The sequence below is a fragment of the Tyto alba genome, unplaced genomic scaffold, assembly GCF_018691265.1.
Source record: "Tyto alba isolate M040663 unplaced genomic scaffold, T.alba_DEE_v4.0 Super-Scaffold_39, whole genome shotgun sequence".
NCBI lineage: Eukaryota > Metazoa > Chordata > Aves > Strigiformes > Tytonidae > Tyto > Tyto alba.
The window spans coordinates 7,324,488-7,342,367 of NW_024881314.1; the positions used below are offsets into that span (position 1 = coordinate 7,324,488).

Consider the following 17,880-nt stretch of genomic DNA (forward strand, 5'->3'; position numbering starts at 1 on the left):
CCTCACCCCCGCCTCCTCCGGGCGGGGGAACCCTGCGAACGGGGCGGGCAGGGCTGCGGCGGCGGCGAGGAGCCCGACACCGCTCCGCTGTCCCGCGGGGGGGGGGGGCGGATTGCGAGCCGTGCTGGGCCGTGCTGGGCCGTGCCGGGCCGTGCCGGGCCGTGCCGGGCTGTGCCGGGTCGGACCGGGCCGTGCCGGGCCGGACCGGTGCCGGCGGCGGCGCGGGCGCTGTCCCCGGTGCTGCAGCGGCGGCCCCGCCCGCCCCCCCGCCCCGGGACCGGCCCGGGCACCCCGGCCATGGAGACCCGAGCGGCCGGGCCGGGGGGGGCCGGCTACAACGAGGCCTTGCTGCACAAGGTAGGGCTTGGGGGGGGGGGGTGGGGTTGGGATGGGGGGGGGGGGGCAGCGGCGGTGCTTGGGGATAGGGGGAGCGGCGGAGGGGGCTGCAGAGTGCACGGGGAGGGGCGGCGTGAGAGCAACTGCCGAGGCTGGGCGCCTGCTTGAACTTCCCCGGAAAACTCTGTCCCTCTCCACTCTTCGCTCCTCTTTCTCCGGTGGGGTCCATCAGCCGCGCCCCCATCCCCGCGGGGTGGTGGGGGGGGGTGGGGGGGGGGTGGATGCGGCCGCAGCTCTGCCCCCCTCACCACCACCCTCCGCAGCAGCCGGGGCTGGGCAACCCACGGGGCTCGGCCTCGGTCCCCGCCAGCTCCCGGTTGACAGTGGGCAGGGGCGGGGGGATCGGGCGTGTTTGCAAAGCAAAGAGGGCAGGAGCGCTGGAAAGGGGCCAGCGCCGCGACACAGCCCGCGTTCAGCCGCTCCTGCTGTCCTGTGCATGCTCCGGGGGGGCTGGGGGGAGCTGCACCCCGGGGCTTTGTTTGCCAGAGCCATCCTGAGGAGTCGGGACATCCCTGCCATGACACAGCTGAGTCCCGAGAGATGTCTATCCCTGCCTTCCTTGCTTTAAAATCCTTCTCTTCTGCTGGGTCCCCGGGACTGTGTTTCGTAACTCCACGTTGCATGGAAAGGGGCCGGGGCTGCTGCTGTCCCTGCAAGACCTGAGTGTCTCAGGCTCTGCTGGAGCAGGGCTTTTGCTCCCTGCAGTCAGACACTGCCCTGCAGCTCCAGGAGACACAGAGGAGATACTGATCTCTGCCAGATCTACCCATCACTTCTTGTTGCTGTCCTCACACTGCTTTGCTGCAGTCCCCAGTGACCACGCAGGGACCAACAGCCCACAAGAGTGGGGGAAAAACAGGTATAAGGCAGGGCAGGGGAAAGGGCTGGGGCTGTGCGCAGCCCTCTTCACAAATCCCAGTCTATTCTATATCCTGCTCTACTCAGGGCAATGTGCCCAGCCCTTGATTAGCTGGAAAATATCAATTATTAGCAACTCTCATTTCTGTTGTACACCCAGTACATAGGACATGCCTCCAGGGATGACTCAAGGAACTTTGATTCTTTGCAAGGCTTTAACTCTCTCTTCACCAGGAACGAATTGCTGCAGTTAAAGAATGACATTGGTGGAAATGAGTCTCTGGGCAGAAGAGCTATCCAGGGAAATAACCATCCCAGACCCATGTTCTTCGCTGTTTCCCTTGGTATTTTGCTGCCGCTCCTGGCTGGGTTGATTGTCATGCAGAAACAAGCCTGCTCTCACTCTGGGGATGTGAGGCAGAAAATACCTTGCTAGATCTTGTTTCTGAGCAAGGAATCACATTTCGGATGTGCTAAGAAACCCCAAGAGGGCTCTGCACTCTGGAGGCAAAGGTTAAGTGGTTTCTGGTTGGTGGCTAAACCAAGACCTGGGAAGGAAATGGGCCAGGAGCAAATCAAAGCAGGAACAGCAGAGGTTTGTTCTGGGCTGTTCCAGAAAAATTTCACTTGGCATGAAATGATGGATGCTGCTTGCAGGTGACTTGACCCACTGACAAATTGTTCTTCCTCCTTTTGGATGCTTGGATCCATTTAGCTGGAACAAGTGCCTGGGTAGAGAGACATGCCTCTGGCCTGTGACTGATCCAAGGTGCTAGCAGGGAGGTTTGCAAACAGGGATCCCCTGTGTGATCTGAGCCAGGGTTTGGTTTATGTGCAGCCCTAGAGCTCATGTCCACAGGGCTGAAATACAGCATCTGCCAGGGAAAGGGCCTGGTGGGGCTGGCAGAGCCCCCGGGCTCAGGCTGGAGCCAGTGTAAGGGGCTTGGCCAAGGTGAAACAGTGCCAGGGCAGGGTGGGGACAGCCCTGAGGTGTCCCTGTGGCACAGGGCAGCTCGAGGCAGCATCCAAGGCACCCTGGAGCACTGCCTGGAGCAGGGGAGAGGCCACACAATTTTGTATATAGAGCAGGTAGAAATAAGTCTCAGTAACACATCCGTGAGACACCGCGAGGACGAGGTGGTGAGGGGCTGAAAGCAGCCGCAGCTTCTTTGCTCTCAGACCTCTCCCAGTGCCACATCCCAGCTGAGCTCTGCAGGCAGCTGTGCTGGGGTGCACATACACAATTGCCACAATTTGTTGTGACAAATCCTGCTAACCTGGGAGCAAACCTTCGGGTTAGGAGCTTCAGCAGCTCTCTGAGAGCAGCAGCAAAGCCTGTGGAGGGCACCTCTCTGCTCCCTGTGCCCCCCACGACTGGGGTTTTACCCTGCCAGGCTCCTGCCTGCTACGTTTTATCTAAAGTCCAGCTACCACATGCTAAAACTCAGAAATGAACAGGGAAGATAACCTCAACCCACATGTGCTATCCTAGATCTTCTCCTTCTTGACTGGCACTGGAAATGCAGCAATCGCCTCGCTACACTGCCTTGACAGCCATGAAAAACATCTCTTCCCTAGACACGTTAGACCAAAATATCTCCTTTGCTCGCTGGCTGCCAGCACGTGTGGGGGAGGTCTGAGTGGGTTTGCCCTCAATGTCCCATTGCTCTGCCTTGTCTCTGCAACCTACACCAGGCCAGCAGAGATTTCAAAGGGAGATGATTCTCCTAGGTCTGAATTAGCTCAAAACTCCTAGTTTGAGGTGTGAGGAGGGATATTTGCTCCTTCCCTAAGGCAGAGCTGGCAGACAGGTCCACTCAGGAGTGTGTTAAAAGCTGTGCCCACTTTTCTGCTGGGGCTGTGGAGTAGGCAAGCTGTGGGGTGGTGGAGAAGTGAGGTTACCTCTGCCCACTCTAGTGGAAATAATTTCCTTTAGCTGGAAAGAATAATTGCTCTGGTTGTGCTGGGGCTCAGGAATGGTGCTTTGGGACTGTCACTGAGCAGCTCTCCCAGTCTTGGCCAGGTTTCCTTCTGTGCCTTGGCCAGGTCATCTGAGCATACACCCCAGCTAAGCACCGCTCCATCCCCACACCACCACACAGAGAGGAACTGCAGCACCAAAAGGAATCTCTGAACATTTTTTGCCAAAGTTTTCCAGGCAAAGAAAAACCCTTGGAAAAATCCAGGGGGCTGAGGGGGTGCTGGGGAGGCCAGGCTGTGGCCAAGGGTGCTGGAAAGAGGCAGGGCTGGTATAGAGCCTCACTGCTGGGAGGCTTCTTGCTGTTGTGACTCAGCGATGTCCAAGCTGAGGTTTCAATGGCTGGCTAGCCCCATCCACTCCACAGTGAGGTTTTTATTCTTATTTTGTGTTTACTTTGTAACCAGGAAGACCACAGTGATTTCCACAGTGCTCTACCTCCACAGAGCCAGTAAGATTTTCCTAAAGTGATTAGGAAAGTCTCTTGACTGATTCAGGCCAACTTTTACTATTGTTATTATTAAGTCATGAAGCAATTAATGAGTTTCCTCTATTATAAATCCCAATTAAATTATTGATAGAGGACTCTGCCTTTTATATATGTTCTCTGTAAATCCTGGGCTTTGGAAGCTTTCTGGTGCTCATTCCAACCAGCTCTCCTCCCTCCATAATTAATGCCTTTCTTTGTATTAGCTGCTCCCAAAGACAGTGCTGCAGGGTACAGCTGGTCTTGTTATACCTCCCAGAATGAGTATTTTACCTGGGAATAGCGTGTAGCACCAAAAAATGAAGTGTGGGGGTGCAGGAGCCCCACAGTAATGAACTCTTGGGATGTTTCCCTATGTGGCTGCTTCAGGGCAGATCCTACTCTCTGCGTGGGGAATGTGTCTGGGCCCCAGGGCAAAGCCAAGGGGAACTTGGGCAGGGAAATTTCCCCCTGGAAAGGGATAACCTGGCTCCTCTAACCTGAGTTTCACCCAGAGACCTCTGCCTCTGAACATCCCCTCAGCTCCCATGCAGGATCCCTGCCCATGCGGCTGCTCTGAATGTACAAGTGACCTGCAAACATCCCAGCATCTATTTAGGGAGGGCACAGAAATCTCTGGCTGCGGACCTGGCCCCAGATTGCTGCCTCTCCCCTGCAGAGATGCAGGGCTCCCTCCTGCCAACAGCTCCACTTGGCAGGTCAGGATTTTCCTAAGAGATGTTTGGGGTTTGGGATGTTTTTCTGAGAGAAAACGCTGATTCACTGAAACAAGCATTTTACTGAAGCATATCAGGCCCCAGGAAGGTTGTGGTGTGGTGATTTATGTAAGGCAGGATGCTGGTCTCCTGCCAGTCCATGTTCCTGCTTTGTCTGTGGTCCTCATGCTCCTTTGGCTTCTGGTTCCAGCCCACTCCTTCGGGGTCTGTGGGGTGACAGGAACCACGGTGCCGGGTGCTGTGGCACGTGCATGGTGGGTGGGTCCCCCACGGCCTCCCAGGGCATGAAATCACGTCTTGATCTGCCGAGGCTGGTCAAGCACTTGATTACACATGTTCCTCACTCTCACCTGCCCTGCACTTCACAGGGGGGTACACGCCATGCCCAAAGTGGTGCTGGGCTGGGTTTCACCCCGGGGCCCCTCAGAGCAGGGGAGGTGATGCGGGGATGGGACCTGCCACGCAGGGAGGCTCCTGGGGCTGTCAGGAAGATGCTGAAGCAACAGCTCCTGCTCAGCACGTGAAGGGTGTCCTTCCTGATGTCACCCGGCCGTGGGGACAAAGGGCTGAGGTGTTCTGGGACAGAGCAGGGCTGCTGGAGCTGCATCGGACTGAACACAAATAGAGGGGGAAAAAACAAATGCAGCAAAGTGCGGCATAGGTGGAGGCAAGGGGGGGCGGGGGGGAGGGTTCAGCCACAGCACCTCACTGGCTCAGCCCCGCAGCCTCGCGGGGGGCAGGGGACCGGTGACAGGGGGGACACTGCCCCGGGGCTGGCTCAGCACTTGCCAGGCCTGCAGCTACAGGAACACCCGAGTCCTGAAAGACTGAGCCAAAATCACTTCTGAGCAAGAAGCTGGTTAGCAGAGTGTTTATTTTAACTTGTGTCCCTGTGAAAGGGTTGAAAGTGCCTCAATTTCCTGAAAGGATGGGAATGTTTGGGCCAGTGGCTCTGCAAACAAAACCCAGACACCAGCAGAGAGGGGAGGGAGGGGTTTGCATTTGCACTGTTGGTCTTCCTTAAACTGGGGATTTGGGGGAACATGGACAGGAGCAGAAGGGAGGACGGGCTCCCCAGGGATGCGGTGTGGGTAGCAGGGCTGGCAGGACATGATGTCAGTGCCCCAGCTCTGACACCTGCACAGCTCCCTTGTCCTTTCTGCCTGGGGACAAGCAAGCTTTGCTCCCTGTAGGAGAGCCCTGGGGCTTCCTGGGAAGGGCTGGAGAGGCAGAGGGGCTCCGAAACTTCACACCCAGTGCCCTGCTGGGGTGGGGAATGCTGCAGGTACATGGTGTTGATGCAGCATGAAGACAGCCTAGTGCCCTGGGGAGGGTGGGCGGCTGTGGCAGTGGCTGTGTGCAGCAGCTGTGGGATATGCTCTCTTTACTAAATGGTTTTGGACCTAATCCAGTGCAGCCAGCATCCTCCCAAAGAGGTTTTCCACCAAGGCTGTGCCAGTCAAAGCTTCCTGAGCCAGGGCAGGAGCATCTCACCTGCTCCCTCTCTGTGACAGGCTGTGCTTTGCTTTCTCCTCCACCTCTCTGCACTTGGAGAGGGCACAGTGGGGCTCATGCCCAAAGCCGAGCCCAGAGCACAATTCAGTTATTACAGAATTGGTCAGAGGGGTGGAAATTCCTTCCCGGGCAGATGGCAGGACCAAAGGTGACAGCAAAGAACAGGGTGAAGCAGGACAAGCCACCTGGCCATGGCACTGGGGTCCAGCAGCCTGTGGGGACAATCTGCTGCCAAGTGGGGCTATGCTGGGGGGCTGCCATGGGGGTCCCACGGGGACTGCAGCTCCACCGTGACCCGGGGCTGGGCTGGTGCCTCCCGATCCTTCTGTGTTCACTGCTGCACCCCCCCAGCACCCCCTCCCAAAAGGCCCAGCCCCAACTGCCCGCCGTGCCTGCAGGCTCGGGCATCGCCCGCTCCCACGCGCTGACGCCTCTTTGCTGGATCCTTGCAGACGATCCTGGTCGGAGACAGCGGCGTGGGCAAAACATCTCTGCTGGTCCAGTTTGACCAGGGCAAGTTCATTCCTGGCTCCTTCTCCGCCACCGTGGGCATTGGTTTTACGGTAAGAGCCCAATCCCTGGTCCCTGGGCTGCGCAACCTCACTCACCCTTGTGGGAGAAGTTTTATATGGGTAATCATAATCTATACTTCTATGATTCCAAGCAGTGCTAAGCACAAAGGTTTGGGAGAATTTGCTTTGGTGCTGCTGAATGAGGAGCCCGGATTGTCTGTGTGCTTGCTGGCAAGGTGGGGGCAGGAGGATGGACAAGGCTTTGGGTTTCTGGGGGGGCTGGAGGATGGACAAGGCTTCACGTCACAAAATCCTTGATGGGGCTATGCCTGAACGCAGCCTTCTGCATTGCACCCAGAAAAGCCGCCTTTGGAGCAGCCCTGCTCTCCCAGGGAGAAGCCAGCCTGTGTCCTGCCTCTGCGGCCCTGGGCTCTCGTGAAAAGTCAGGGCGACATCAGTAAGACCTGGGAAAAACACTCGGCTGTGCTTCAGAACTATTCGCAGAGCTGCCGTGGGGCTGGCAAGTGGCTCTGACACTCCTGTCCCCTCTCCTGGGGAGCCCGGGATAGAGACAGCACGTGGGACCTTACCACACAGCAAGACCAGCATCCCTCCAGCATCCGTGGCAAGGCTGGGGCTCAGCAAGAAGCTGTTACCCACGGGATGGCTATTGCCCAGGACAAGGCTGCTACCCATGGGGATTTTCTCTCTAGTCCAGGCCAAGAGAGCAGGGAAACATGTAGTACCAGTGTTGGGGGGGTCTGGGACCGAGCAGCCCAGGGGCTGGCAGCCGCGGGTGCCCCTGCGAGCAGCACTGAGCCCTGGGCAGGCAGAGGAGGCTCAGATGTGCTCCTGACCTTTGCCAGCTCCCGGCTGCCTCGTTCCTCCTTCAGCAAAGGACAGTGTGTGGAGGTGATGCTCGGCCAGGCGTTTTTCCTGCCCAGGCAACTCCATGAGCACCGGCACCATTTGCCATGTCCTTCCAGCCCCCCTCCCCAGCAAGCTGCAGCGGACCTCAGCTGCTTCTGGGAGCTCCAAGTGCCTCCAGCTCCGGGCACTTCCCTGGCCAAAGTGCATATAGAAACTATAAATCCCCTCAGCTGGGTCTGAACGCAGTTACGGGACTGGAAATACAGGTTCGCTTTCCCGAGGGGCAGAGGAAGGCTTGGCTGGAGCAGGAGCTGGCAGCCGGGGAGGGCGCAGAGGCAGGTGCCCTCGCAGACGGCATCTCTGCCATCGGACCTCCCGTGGCCACGCGTGGCCTTCACCCCGAGAGCAGCGGGGACACGGATCCACACGGGAGCCCTGCACGCTGAATCCCAGCAGCCTGAACGGGGCTGGGGGGTTTGCACTGGGATGAGCCCGGGTGCGGGGGTAGATGGGCTGGGTATCCTGGGCAGAATAAATCAGTGGGGGCTGAAGGCTCCTGTCAGTGGAGTGGTGACTGTAAGCCTGAAGAGCCTGGGGCAGCCATGGAGCTGGATGAGGTTTCATGGAGTTTTTGGGTAATGCAACATTCCTGGCTCTCCCCCAGGACTTCCCTGCATTCCCACGCTTGGGCTTTTCCCAAATGAAGTGTGCTATAAGCCAGGCCCCAACAGCCAGCGTAGGAAGCTGGGGGGGGGGGGCTGTGAGCAGCCAGGGGGAGCGGGAGCCCTGGCAGCCATCCCGGCGAGACGCAGGCACCGCTGAACCGGCTCGCGGCACCGTGCGGCTTCCGGCTAACGGCCACGGCTTCTGGTTTCCTCCCAGCTTCACTGTGCCTTGGTGCTACCCCAGGGCCCAGCTCAGCAGCCATGGGGGCTGCAGCCGATGGGGAAAACCCCCTCACCCTCGGGTGGGCGGGTGGGGTGGGAGCAGGAGCTTCCGTCCTCACCAACCTGGTGTGGCTGCGGGGGGATTTGGCAGCACCAGCGTCTCCACCCCTGCACCCCGTGGAGGATAAGGGGCTGTTCAGTTTGGGGTGAGCAGTTCCTTCTCTCCCCATCCATGTGCCCGGAGGGATCCCGCGCTGCCAAGCCCCTGGCAAACCCAAACACCCCGATGTCCCCGGTGTGGGGATGCAGGGGGGCAGGTTTCCAGACTTAAGCTTCTTCTTCCTCATCCCGGGGTCTAGGCCGGGCAGGGAGGCGGCCGAGGCACAGCCTTGGGGTGGCATTGGCCAGGGAGGAGGAGGAAGAAGAGGAGGAGGAGGAGGGCGGGTCGGGTGGAGCCACAGCTCCCGCTGGCCCCGCGACTCGGCGGCTCCGCTCGGACGCACCATGAGCGTCCCCGGCGGGGCGGGGGAGAGCGGGACCCCCCCGGCGGGGAGCGGGGACCCCCCGGCAAGGAGCGGGGACCCCTCGGCGCTGCCCCGGGACTACGAGCTGGCCGGCAAGGTGGGCAGAGGCGCGGGGTGGGGAGCAGGGATCGACCCTCTAAGCCCGGCCGGGGGGAGAGTTTGGGGTTCGCCCCACTGATCTAGGGGAGACCGGGAGGGATCCCGGGGGGGTCCCGGGGGCCGCCCGCTTCCTCCGCTGCCTCGATCACGCCCAGGAAGCGGCTGCGGGCCGGGGAAGGGGAAGGAGGCAGCGGTCCCAGCTGAGCCCCCCCAGCCCTGCCTGCCCCTGCCCCGGGGGTTCCCAGATCTCGCAGACGTGGGGATGGGGGTCCTCCCCCTCCCACACCCCCCGGGAGGTGGAGATAGGGGGTCCCTGCCCCGGGGGCGGGGGGAGGTGTTTGCTCCGGGTGTGTCCCTGCCCCGAGGTGGCGATGGGGGTCCCGGCCCCAGGTGCCCCACTGCAAGAAAAGGGCTTTTGGGGGTCTCGGCTTGATGGGCAACGGGGCTCCCCAGGGGGGCACGGCTGAGCTCTGCCCTCTGAAAGCCTGCCCTGTCCTTCTTGGGGCAAGGGGGGGCTCCTGTCAGTCAGGGCAGCGGTGCCCCCCATGATACAGGGCAGGGGAGGCAGGACCCCATCCAGCCCATCGCTGCACCCCAAGGGCACGGCAGAGGTGGGGGCAGCGTGTGTGCCCTGGAGCCAAGCCAGCCCAGGGCCCTGCACCCACCCCGCAGTCCCCCCACACTGCAGGTGCCCCCACGGCCCTGCCAAGCAGCGGGGTGGGAACCCTCCTCCTCCAGTACCCCCCTTTTCCCCAGCCCAGCTCAGCCGAGGGTCACCCTGCGGAAGCACCCTCCTCCTCCCGGCAGCACAGGGGAGGCACCGAGCCGAGGACCCTTTTACCCAAAAAATTTAATATGCAGCCCCAGGTTGTGCCCAGCGGCAGCAGTGCCATGCCTGAGAGCTCCTGCTGCCGCGATGAGCTGGCTCCCAAATCAATCCCACATGCTGCCACCTTCCCTAAACCGCTTTTATTCCTTTGCCTTTATCCTCTCTGCTCTGGCTCCTTTCAGTGGAGGGCGATTTTTGTGTCTGAGGGAGGAAATCATTTGCCAGCTTGATCTGGAGTGAGGTGGAGGCAGAACTGGGTGGTGTTCCCAGCTGCCCTCCAGTCTGGGCTGGGTTGGGGTGTCCTGGGGAAGGATTTGACCCTCAAAGTGAGCATGTTCAGCCCCCAGCTCTGGCAGTGCTGGCCCGCAGGGTGTTTGCTGTGCCATCCCTGTGCACGGTGGCCATGGCTCGCTGTGTTTGCCCGGTCGGGGGGGGCTGTGGGGCCACGTGGGTTTGCTTTGCAGGCTCCAGTGTCCCTGCAGGGTGGGCTTGTGGGGATGGACCTTCTTGCTGGAGTCCTGCTTGCTGCCATTTTTAGGCAGGGGATAGATGCAGTGAGCATCAGGTTAATTATTGCTGGGCAGGAAAGGGCTGCTGCTGGTGAGCAGGGAGGAGAGAGGCGTCGGGGCAGGAGGTAAGGCTGTGCTTATCGAAACCAGCATCAGTCCTGGCTGCTGCCTGCCCGGGTCCAGCAGTGCCACAACGGCTTGGGATCCTGGACTGAGCCTGTTTGCTTAGCAGGAGGGGAAAAGCACCGTGTTTGCTTTGGTGTCTGTGGCAGTCAGGGCCCTGGGCACCGACAGGATGAGAGTCCTGGACACGGCGGGGTTTGCCCAATCCACGCACCAGCCCGTGGGCTGGGCATACCCGGGCTGGGGGCAGAGGTGGCTCCATGTGTCCAGGAGCTGCACGGGTTCTCCAAGAAGCCTTCTGGGTTGGGAGATGGCCAGGGGCTGGCCAGGAGACATCTTTTCTTGCTGCGGTACCTGTCTTCCCACCGGCTCTCTTCTTCTGCTCTCCACTTCTTTGGTGGCTGGGGACTGCTCCACTGCCCTGGGGCACTGAATGGCTGCACCCTTGGGGGTCCCATCCCACCCCCAGCTCTCACGGGGCTCCTCAGTCCTGGCAGGACCAGCCCTGGGGAAAGAAATGGAGGGACATAAGGGACGGGGAGGGCTCAGCTTCACCCAGGGGTGCTACCCGCTCCCCATCCCGCTGACACCTCTCCCTGCGCCCATCTTGCAGGTGATGTTACTTGGAGACTCAGGCGTGGGGAAAACCTGTTTCCTGCTCCAGTTCAAAGACGGGGCCTTTCTCTCCGGGACGTTCATAGCCACCGTGGGCATAGATTTCCGGGTGAGACCACCACAGCTGCTAGCCCCTTGCCTGCCCCGACCCGCACCCCACCATGATGGGGCACTGGGAAGGGGAGATGGGAGGTTTCCAGCCTCTGCACCAGCCGGCAGCAAGTGCTTGATGAAACCCTTCCACCTCTCCCTGGGAGAGCGGTAACAGATGGAAGAGCTTGCTGAGAATCTCACCTCTTGCCTTTAAATCAGCAAAACGTCTCGGCTTAGCCCATCCTGGCTGGGGGTGTGAGCTGGGGGTGTGCGGTGGGCAGCCAGCGCACTCCACTGGCCAGACTGAGGCCAATGTCTAAGGGGGACAAACACTGGTTGCTGTCATTTTGTGCCGTGGAAGAGCTGAAATGGGCTGCTGAGGGGTTATTAAGGTCCCTGTATCCCATTTAAACCCTCCCGCTGCTCTCTGTTCACCGAATTTCAGCTGCAGGGTCTCTCAGGGGGTGCACGGGTCGGCAGAGCTGTTTGTAGCACAGGGTAGAGTGGTGTTTCAGCAGGCTGGAAGTCACGGGGGGATGTCCCTGGTCTGAGCTCTGCTCGTGGCTGCCGACACGTGTCGAGTGCGGTCGGCGCTTCCTCTGCCTCCACAGCTGCAGCTGCTCTGGTTTTCTGCTGCCTTCACTGCCCGGGCTGCCCGGGGCTTGCGGGGGGGGGTTGGTGAGCAGGGGCTGGGGGAGAGGACTGTGGCTTTGCTTTGGAGGGGTCTCGTGGCCTGTCCTTCCAATAAAGTAATGAAAGAAGGAAAATCTGCCGTTTCCCACTGCTGAGCTCAGCACAGGTGGTCCCAGGGGTGTTGCCAGCTCGTAGGTACCCGCTCTGCCCCGTGCAGGCATCCCCTCCATCAGCTCACAGCTTGCTACTGGTAGGTAATTTCCAGAGTCTCCTAGGGCACATTTTTTTTGTTTTATTCAGCCCATTTCCTCAACTTTTATCATCTCCACATGGGCTGAATTTCCATTTCAAACAATTCCAGGCAAGCAAATTACTTAAAGGGGTCTCCTCTTTCCAGAATCATCCCTCCAAGTACAATTCTTTAAGAGTCTTAAAATAGCCCTTTGGTAACTCCTGCTTGTCTTTGCTTGGGCCTCTGGAGAGAAGTCCCTGCACTTCCGAGCTGGGTACAGCGATTGCTTAAGCCCCGATAACTGCCTTCCCCACTCACTTGCAAATGCTGCTTCCCTTCCCCAGTCCCAGCCCAGCTGCAGGGCTGAGCAGCCCCAATGCCTGGCTGCAAACTGCCCTGACCCAGGAGATTTCCTCTTGCCATGCTGGATAAAGTCATATGCTACCTTCAACCCCCCAGCTCAGTGTGTGCAACCACCTTTAAGGGCCAAGCAAGGCTCCCACCAGCAAAGAAACCTCAGCTGGACCCCCAGCATCACCCACTGAGCATCCCCAGGAAGCTCATAGCATCCAAAGGCCTTAAACTGGTGCAAATAGCCCAAGTTTTTAGTGCAGCGGTGGTTCCTTCAGCACATGGAGCAGAGGAATCCTGGCAGAAGGGTCAGGGCTTTATGGTGGGCAGACGTTATTAAAGCACACCAAGATGTTCTTAATAAATGCACATTTGCATGTAATTCGTACAAGATCTCCCCACTTCCCCAGCTCTGCTGAACTTCCCCTGGCCACATGGGCAGGGGCTTCTGTGAGCCCTGGGTAGGAGCTGGAGAGGGTCAGTGTCCCTGGGTGTTGCAGAGCAGCCTGCGTCGTTCGTTAGCCAGCTCGTTAGGGGACTTGGGAGCCACAGGACAGGGGCACTGGCTGTAGGAGATGAGCCAGGCATCGGATCCAAAGCAGGCTGGGATCTTGCTGTTCTATCTCTGTCAGGGCCTGATTCTGCCCTTTCCCTCCCTGGCATGAGGGGATGCTGCTCAGGGATGTCCCTTTAGCTGCCAGGCAGCATCGCAGCCCCCCAGCAGGAGCAGGGTTTGTAGCAATGAGGCTTCAATATCCAGCCCCATGGGCAATCTGGTTTCATCCTGCCGGCCGGGGCAGAGCAGCCGAAGGGCTGGGGCATGGCCAGCACCCACACCAAGGTGCGCATTGGGCTGATGAATGCGCTCTCCTTCTCTTCTGCAGAACAAAGTGGTGGCGGTGGATGGTGTGAAGGTGAAGTTGCAGGTGAGTTTTGGGATGGGGTGAGCAATTCCCAGCCAGCTTGCTGGAAACACTCCCCCCCCCCCCCCCCGCCCCCAGGCTGAGCACAGTGGTCCGGGAGCCACAGGGGCACCCCCAGCTGTGGGGGGCATTCCCCTCCCGGCACTCACTGGGATGGCTTCTTGGCAGATCTGGGACACGGCAGGCCAGGAGCGTTTCCGCAGCGTCACCCATGCCTACTACAGGGATGCCCAAGGTGGGTTTGGGGTCCAGTGAGGATGGGGGAGACTGGTCGGAGCACATCCCTGCAGCAGGGTGATGCTTCTGCCTCTTCCTTTCCAGCCCTGCTCCTGCTCTACGATATCACCAGCAAGATGTCCTTCGACAACATCCGCGTGAGTCCCCTCCGTGGGTCAGGAGTGTGTTTCTCCCCGGGGATCGAGGTCGTGGGTGCCCTGTGTGGCTTGCTGGGTGTTTGGGGCAATTTGGAGCCTGTTTTACACATAAGCACCGGCTGTTTTGGACAGGCCCAGCCAGCTGGGAGCTCGTCCCTGGGGTGCCTGGCTGGGTGCTGCATGGCTGGGTGAGTTTTGTTTAGGGACATGGTAAATGGCTGGAGGGAGAAAACGTGGTTTGGGATGGATGTGAACCATGTGTAGGCTTGGGCTGTAGCCAGGAGACAGGGCGTTTTTAACACAGTTCGGCTGTGATGCTAGAATGGTTCCCATGCCAAAAAAAAAAAGTTGGTTTCCCCATCGTTGTGGGCTGGGAGGGGAGGGATGGGGGTACCGCTCACCCCGACACAGCCCCGATGCCCCACAGGCCTGGCTGACAGAGATCCATGAGTACGCCCAGAAGGACGTGGTCATCATGCTGCTGGGCAATAAGGTGCGTGCAGGGTTCCCCGTCACCCCGTGCCGTGCCGTGCTGTGCCGTGCCATGCCAGCCCTGCCTGTGCCAGCCAGGTGGCTGCAGAGGGATAGGGCTCAGCGGGTGCTCTGCCTGCCAGCTGGGTGCAGCCTGCCTACCCACCCCACTTTGCCAAGCTCTGCTGCCCTCTGGGCTCAGCCAGGCCCAGAGGTGACCCCAGAAGTTTGGGGGGGTTGGAGGGGGCTGTGGAGACCAGTTTCCCCAACAGCCAGTGGGGGCAGCACGAGGCTGAGGCTCCTGGTGCGGGATGCTCCCAGTGCGGGATGCTGCTGGGTATGGGTGCCCACCCAGGTCCTGGATGCACCCCCAGATCCCGAGTAGCCCCAGGTCCCAGATGCTCAACCAGGTCACAGATATTCTCCGGGGGTCCCAGATTCTACCGGATGCCCAATGCTCGACTGGGTATTGGATTTTCCCCTGGGACTGGATGCCCCCTGAATCCTGGGTGATGCTGGGTACCTGATGCCCAGTCCCCAGCTGGGGTCTTATCAATATCTCCCCTGGGTCCTGGATGTTCCCAGGTACTGGATGCTGCTCCAGGTCCCAGACGCCCCCATCATCCTCGATGCCACCAGGTCCCAGATGTTCAACAGGTCCCAATTCTCTGGGCACTGGATGTTCCCAGGTCCCTGACACCCCCAGTTCCTGGCAGCCCCCTGCGCACCCCACACTGCCTGCTTGCCAGATGCCCCCAGGGTGCCAGCTGGCCCTCGGACGCGGTGACACTTTCCTTCCCTCGGCAGGCTGATGTGAGCAGCGAGAGGGCTGTGAGGACGGAGGATGGAGCATCGCTGGCCAGGGTGAGCCATGCTAGAGTCTAACCCAGCTGCAGCCCCCCCCAGACAATTGCACGTCGCTCAGGGTCCCCCCCAAAGCCATGCCACCCCCTCTGATGGGAGCCCAGACCCACCTGGCTCTAGCACAGACAGCGTGGCAGCTGCTTGCACACAAAACCTGGAGCAAGGCAGGGAGGGGATGGCATCTTGTCCCCAAGCCTCATCCAGGTGACAGGGGTGATTCAGCGGGGCAGGAGGGCATTTCAGGGCTGGGTGCTGATGGGGCCACGCTGCCCTTGCAGGAGTACGGGGTGCCCTTCATGGAGACGAGCGCCAAGACAGGCATGAACGTGGAGCTGGCCTTCCTGGCCATTGCCAAGTGAGTACTTGGGGGACAGGGGACAGGTCAAGGGAGGTGTCCCCTGCAGCCCCACCACCTCCCACACTGGCACTGGAGCAGGCGGGTGGGGGTAACGTGGTCCCACCACCCCAGGGAGCTGAAACAGCGCGCGGTGCAGCCGCCGGACGAGCCGCGCTTCCAGATCCACGACTACATCGAGTCGCAGAAGAAGAAATCCAGCTGCTGTGCCTTCGCCTAAGAGCGGCAGGGAGGAGCCAGCAGCCCCAGGGGCGCAGGCAGGCAGGAGGCAGAGCAGGGCCCAATCCTGCCCTCAAGGGTCCGAGGGAAGCAGGCTCTGCCAAGCCAAGCGTGGACAGGACAGTACAGCGGCGCACGAGGAGAGCCATCGCCCCGGCACGGGGATCACGGGGCCGGATCCTGCCGCCCTGTGGGGCAACGCCTGGAGCTTACTGCGTGCCCCCAGGGAATAACTGCGGTGTGATGACTGCCAGCCCGGCCAGCGAGCCACGGGGATGCTTCCATCACCCGAGCAGGATGCAGGATACGGCCCCACGCCGAGGGCCCTTCGGTGCAGCTGGAGGGGCCGTGTGTGTGCCATGGATGAGCCCCCGTGCAGCCCCCAGCCCTTTCGTCTCCTTCAGCCATCCCGGATGAAAGAGCCTGATCCAGCCCCCATGTCCCCGGTGCTGCCGGGCTCTGGCTTCCCTCTGCCCCACGCCGGGGTGCAGCCGGTGCCCACGCTCGGCCGTGGCTCCTCGCCGCTGTGGTTGCTGCTGTCGGCTTTTATCCTCCTGCCACCACGAGGGCAGCGATGTCCCCGTTGTGTCCCTGTTCCTCCAGAGGGAAGGGCCAGGATGGGGAAGCATCCAGCCAAGCCTGCTCCCTGCCCGTGCAGCTGGCAGGAGAAATAAAACTCCCCTGGGAGCACCCGGGTGATGTTTGGGGCACTTCCTGTACACACGGCAATTTGGAAAAACCTTTATTTCTCCCCTCTCGTAGCCACAGGATTAGAGATTTTTTTTTAATGAGAAAAAAACTTTTCAATCCAGACAAAACCATCTCTGGCTTCACATAGGCTGGAGTTGGTGGGGAGGAGGTGCCCGCAGTGGCCTGGGGCTGCTGTGCCTGCTGGCTCCCAGGGCGGACTGGGTTTCTCCCATCCCTGCACGTGTAACACAACTGTTTCTTCCCGCTGTTGGCAAATAGCAGCTGAAACCCACTCTCTGGAGACCAGATGCTTGAGATGCTTCAGCCAGCAAACTCTGCTACATTGGGCACCAGCGGGGCGCAGGGTGCAAGACTTGGGCCCCGCATTGCTGCACGTCCCCGGCGCTCAGCCTGGCCCTGCCGACCCCTCAAGCACGCTGCCGGCTCCCCCAAGCACTACCTGGGGTGGTGAGACAGGGAATATTTGGTCACGTAGCTGAAGAGCTGATGTGAAGGGCAGCTGCGGAGGGTATGGCACTGCTGCATGTAGGAGTTGGGGACTGTCCGGCACATCCGTCCCTGTCAGCATCTTCCCTGGCCCTGCGCCCGAGCCGCTTGTCTCCCACCTGCCCCGGTGCCTCCTTCGCCTCAGCTCTGCTCCCAGGTCTCTCTTTGCAAGTTTACAGATTAAAGCTGGGTATTTTTGAGGCTTTGTATCTGCCTGGTTTTTTACTGCGTGAGAAATCCCTGCCCTGGGTCTGCAACGTGGGAGGCTGCTGCATCCAGGCGCTGCAGAGCAGCGGGGCGGGGGGGGCCCCTGGGAGCAGCTGTGGGGAGGGGGAAGCACCCTCGGCCCCTTCCTCCCCGCCGGGGCTTTCATTGCACATTTCAGACAGTCCAAAGGTGAGAGGGGAAGAGTAAACATGGTCTGTTAAATTAAAACCAACCTCCTCCCCTGCTGTTCTCATGGTGCGGAGTCCAGCATTCCCCAAATAACTCTGTCTTCCCACCAATGGCATTGCTGCTGCCGCTTGGCTGATGTCTGCAAAAAATGCTGGATGGCTTCAACACAAACAGACGTTGGGTCTTTTCTGCTTTCCCCCCCCTCCGGCCTGGGCTCCCTCAATGTCACGCTGAGCCGCAAAGGGCCGTGGCAGGAGGAGGCAGCTGGGGTGTGATGGTGATGCCTGCACCCAGCCATCCCGCGGGCGCTGCCGGGGTCTGCCGGTCCCAAAAGCAGCTTAGGCTGTTTCATTTCCTGCTGTCTCTCTTTCTTATCACAGTCCCATGCTCGAACCAGTCCTCTTAGAGCTGGGTTTTATTTCCTGACTTAGGGCAGCGTTCCTGAAAAGTGTCCTCGCCTTGTTACCCCCCTGAACACGCACGCTTGCAGGACTGTGCTGCTCAGAACCCCCTTGCCAAGGGATCTGTTGATGCCACAGGCAATGGACACCCCCCCCCCCCCCCCCAGTCCTGGGGCTGTACCACAACACGCTTGCCCTGGTTTTCCCTCTCTGCAGGCATCTGCCACCAGCCGCCGTGGGATTCCTTTCCGCTGCCTTTCTCAGGGCCGAGCGGCTGTGGGCGAATGCTCAGCCGAGTGGAGGAAACAAATGAGCCCACCCTTCCCAGCTCAGCCCCCCGGCGCTGGAGCACGGCCACCCCCAGCACATGGGGGGTTTCTCGGGCACTGGGCTCCCTGGAGCAGGGCTGCGGTGCAGAGCTGCCCGGGAGGGACAAGTCCTGCAGCGTGCTGC

At 60.3% G+C, this 17,880-nt stretch overlaps 1 protein-coding gene across 6 annotated transcripts; it reads left to right on the plus strand.

The window, feature by feature from the left end:
- Positions 1–232: 232 nt before the first annotated feature.
- RAB37 (RAB37, member RAS oncogene family) lies at positions 233–16,830 on the plus strand. Of its 6 annotated transcripts, XM_042802722.1 has the most exons (10): positions 233–357; positions 6,403–6,513; positions 10,917–11,027; positions 13,112–13,153; positions 13,319–13,385; positions 13,472–13,524; positions 13,952–14,017; positions 14,803–14,859; positions 15,138–15,214; positions 15,329–16,830. In XM_042802722.1, exons 1-10 carry the CDS (start codon positions 298–300, stop codon positions 15,432–15,434), a joined length of 750 nt encoding a protein of 249 aa, XP_042658656.1. In that variant the 5' UTR covers positions 233–297; the 3' UTR covers positions 15,435–16,830. The 6 variants fall into 6 exon arrangements, with proteins under 6 accessions (XP_042658656.1, XP_042658657.1, XP_042658658.1 ...); XM_042802723.1 differs by lacking the exon at positions 14,803–14,859; XM_042802724.1 differs by lacking the exon at positions 13,952–14,017.
- Positions 16,831–17,880: the final 1,050 nt, after the last annotated feature.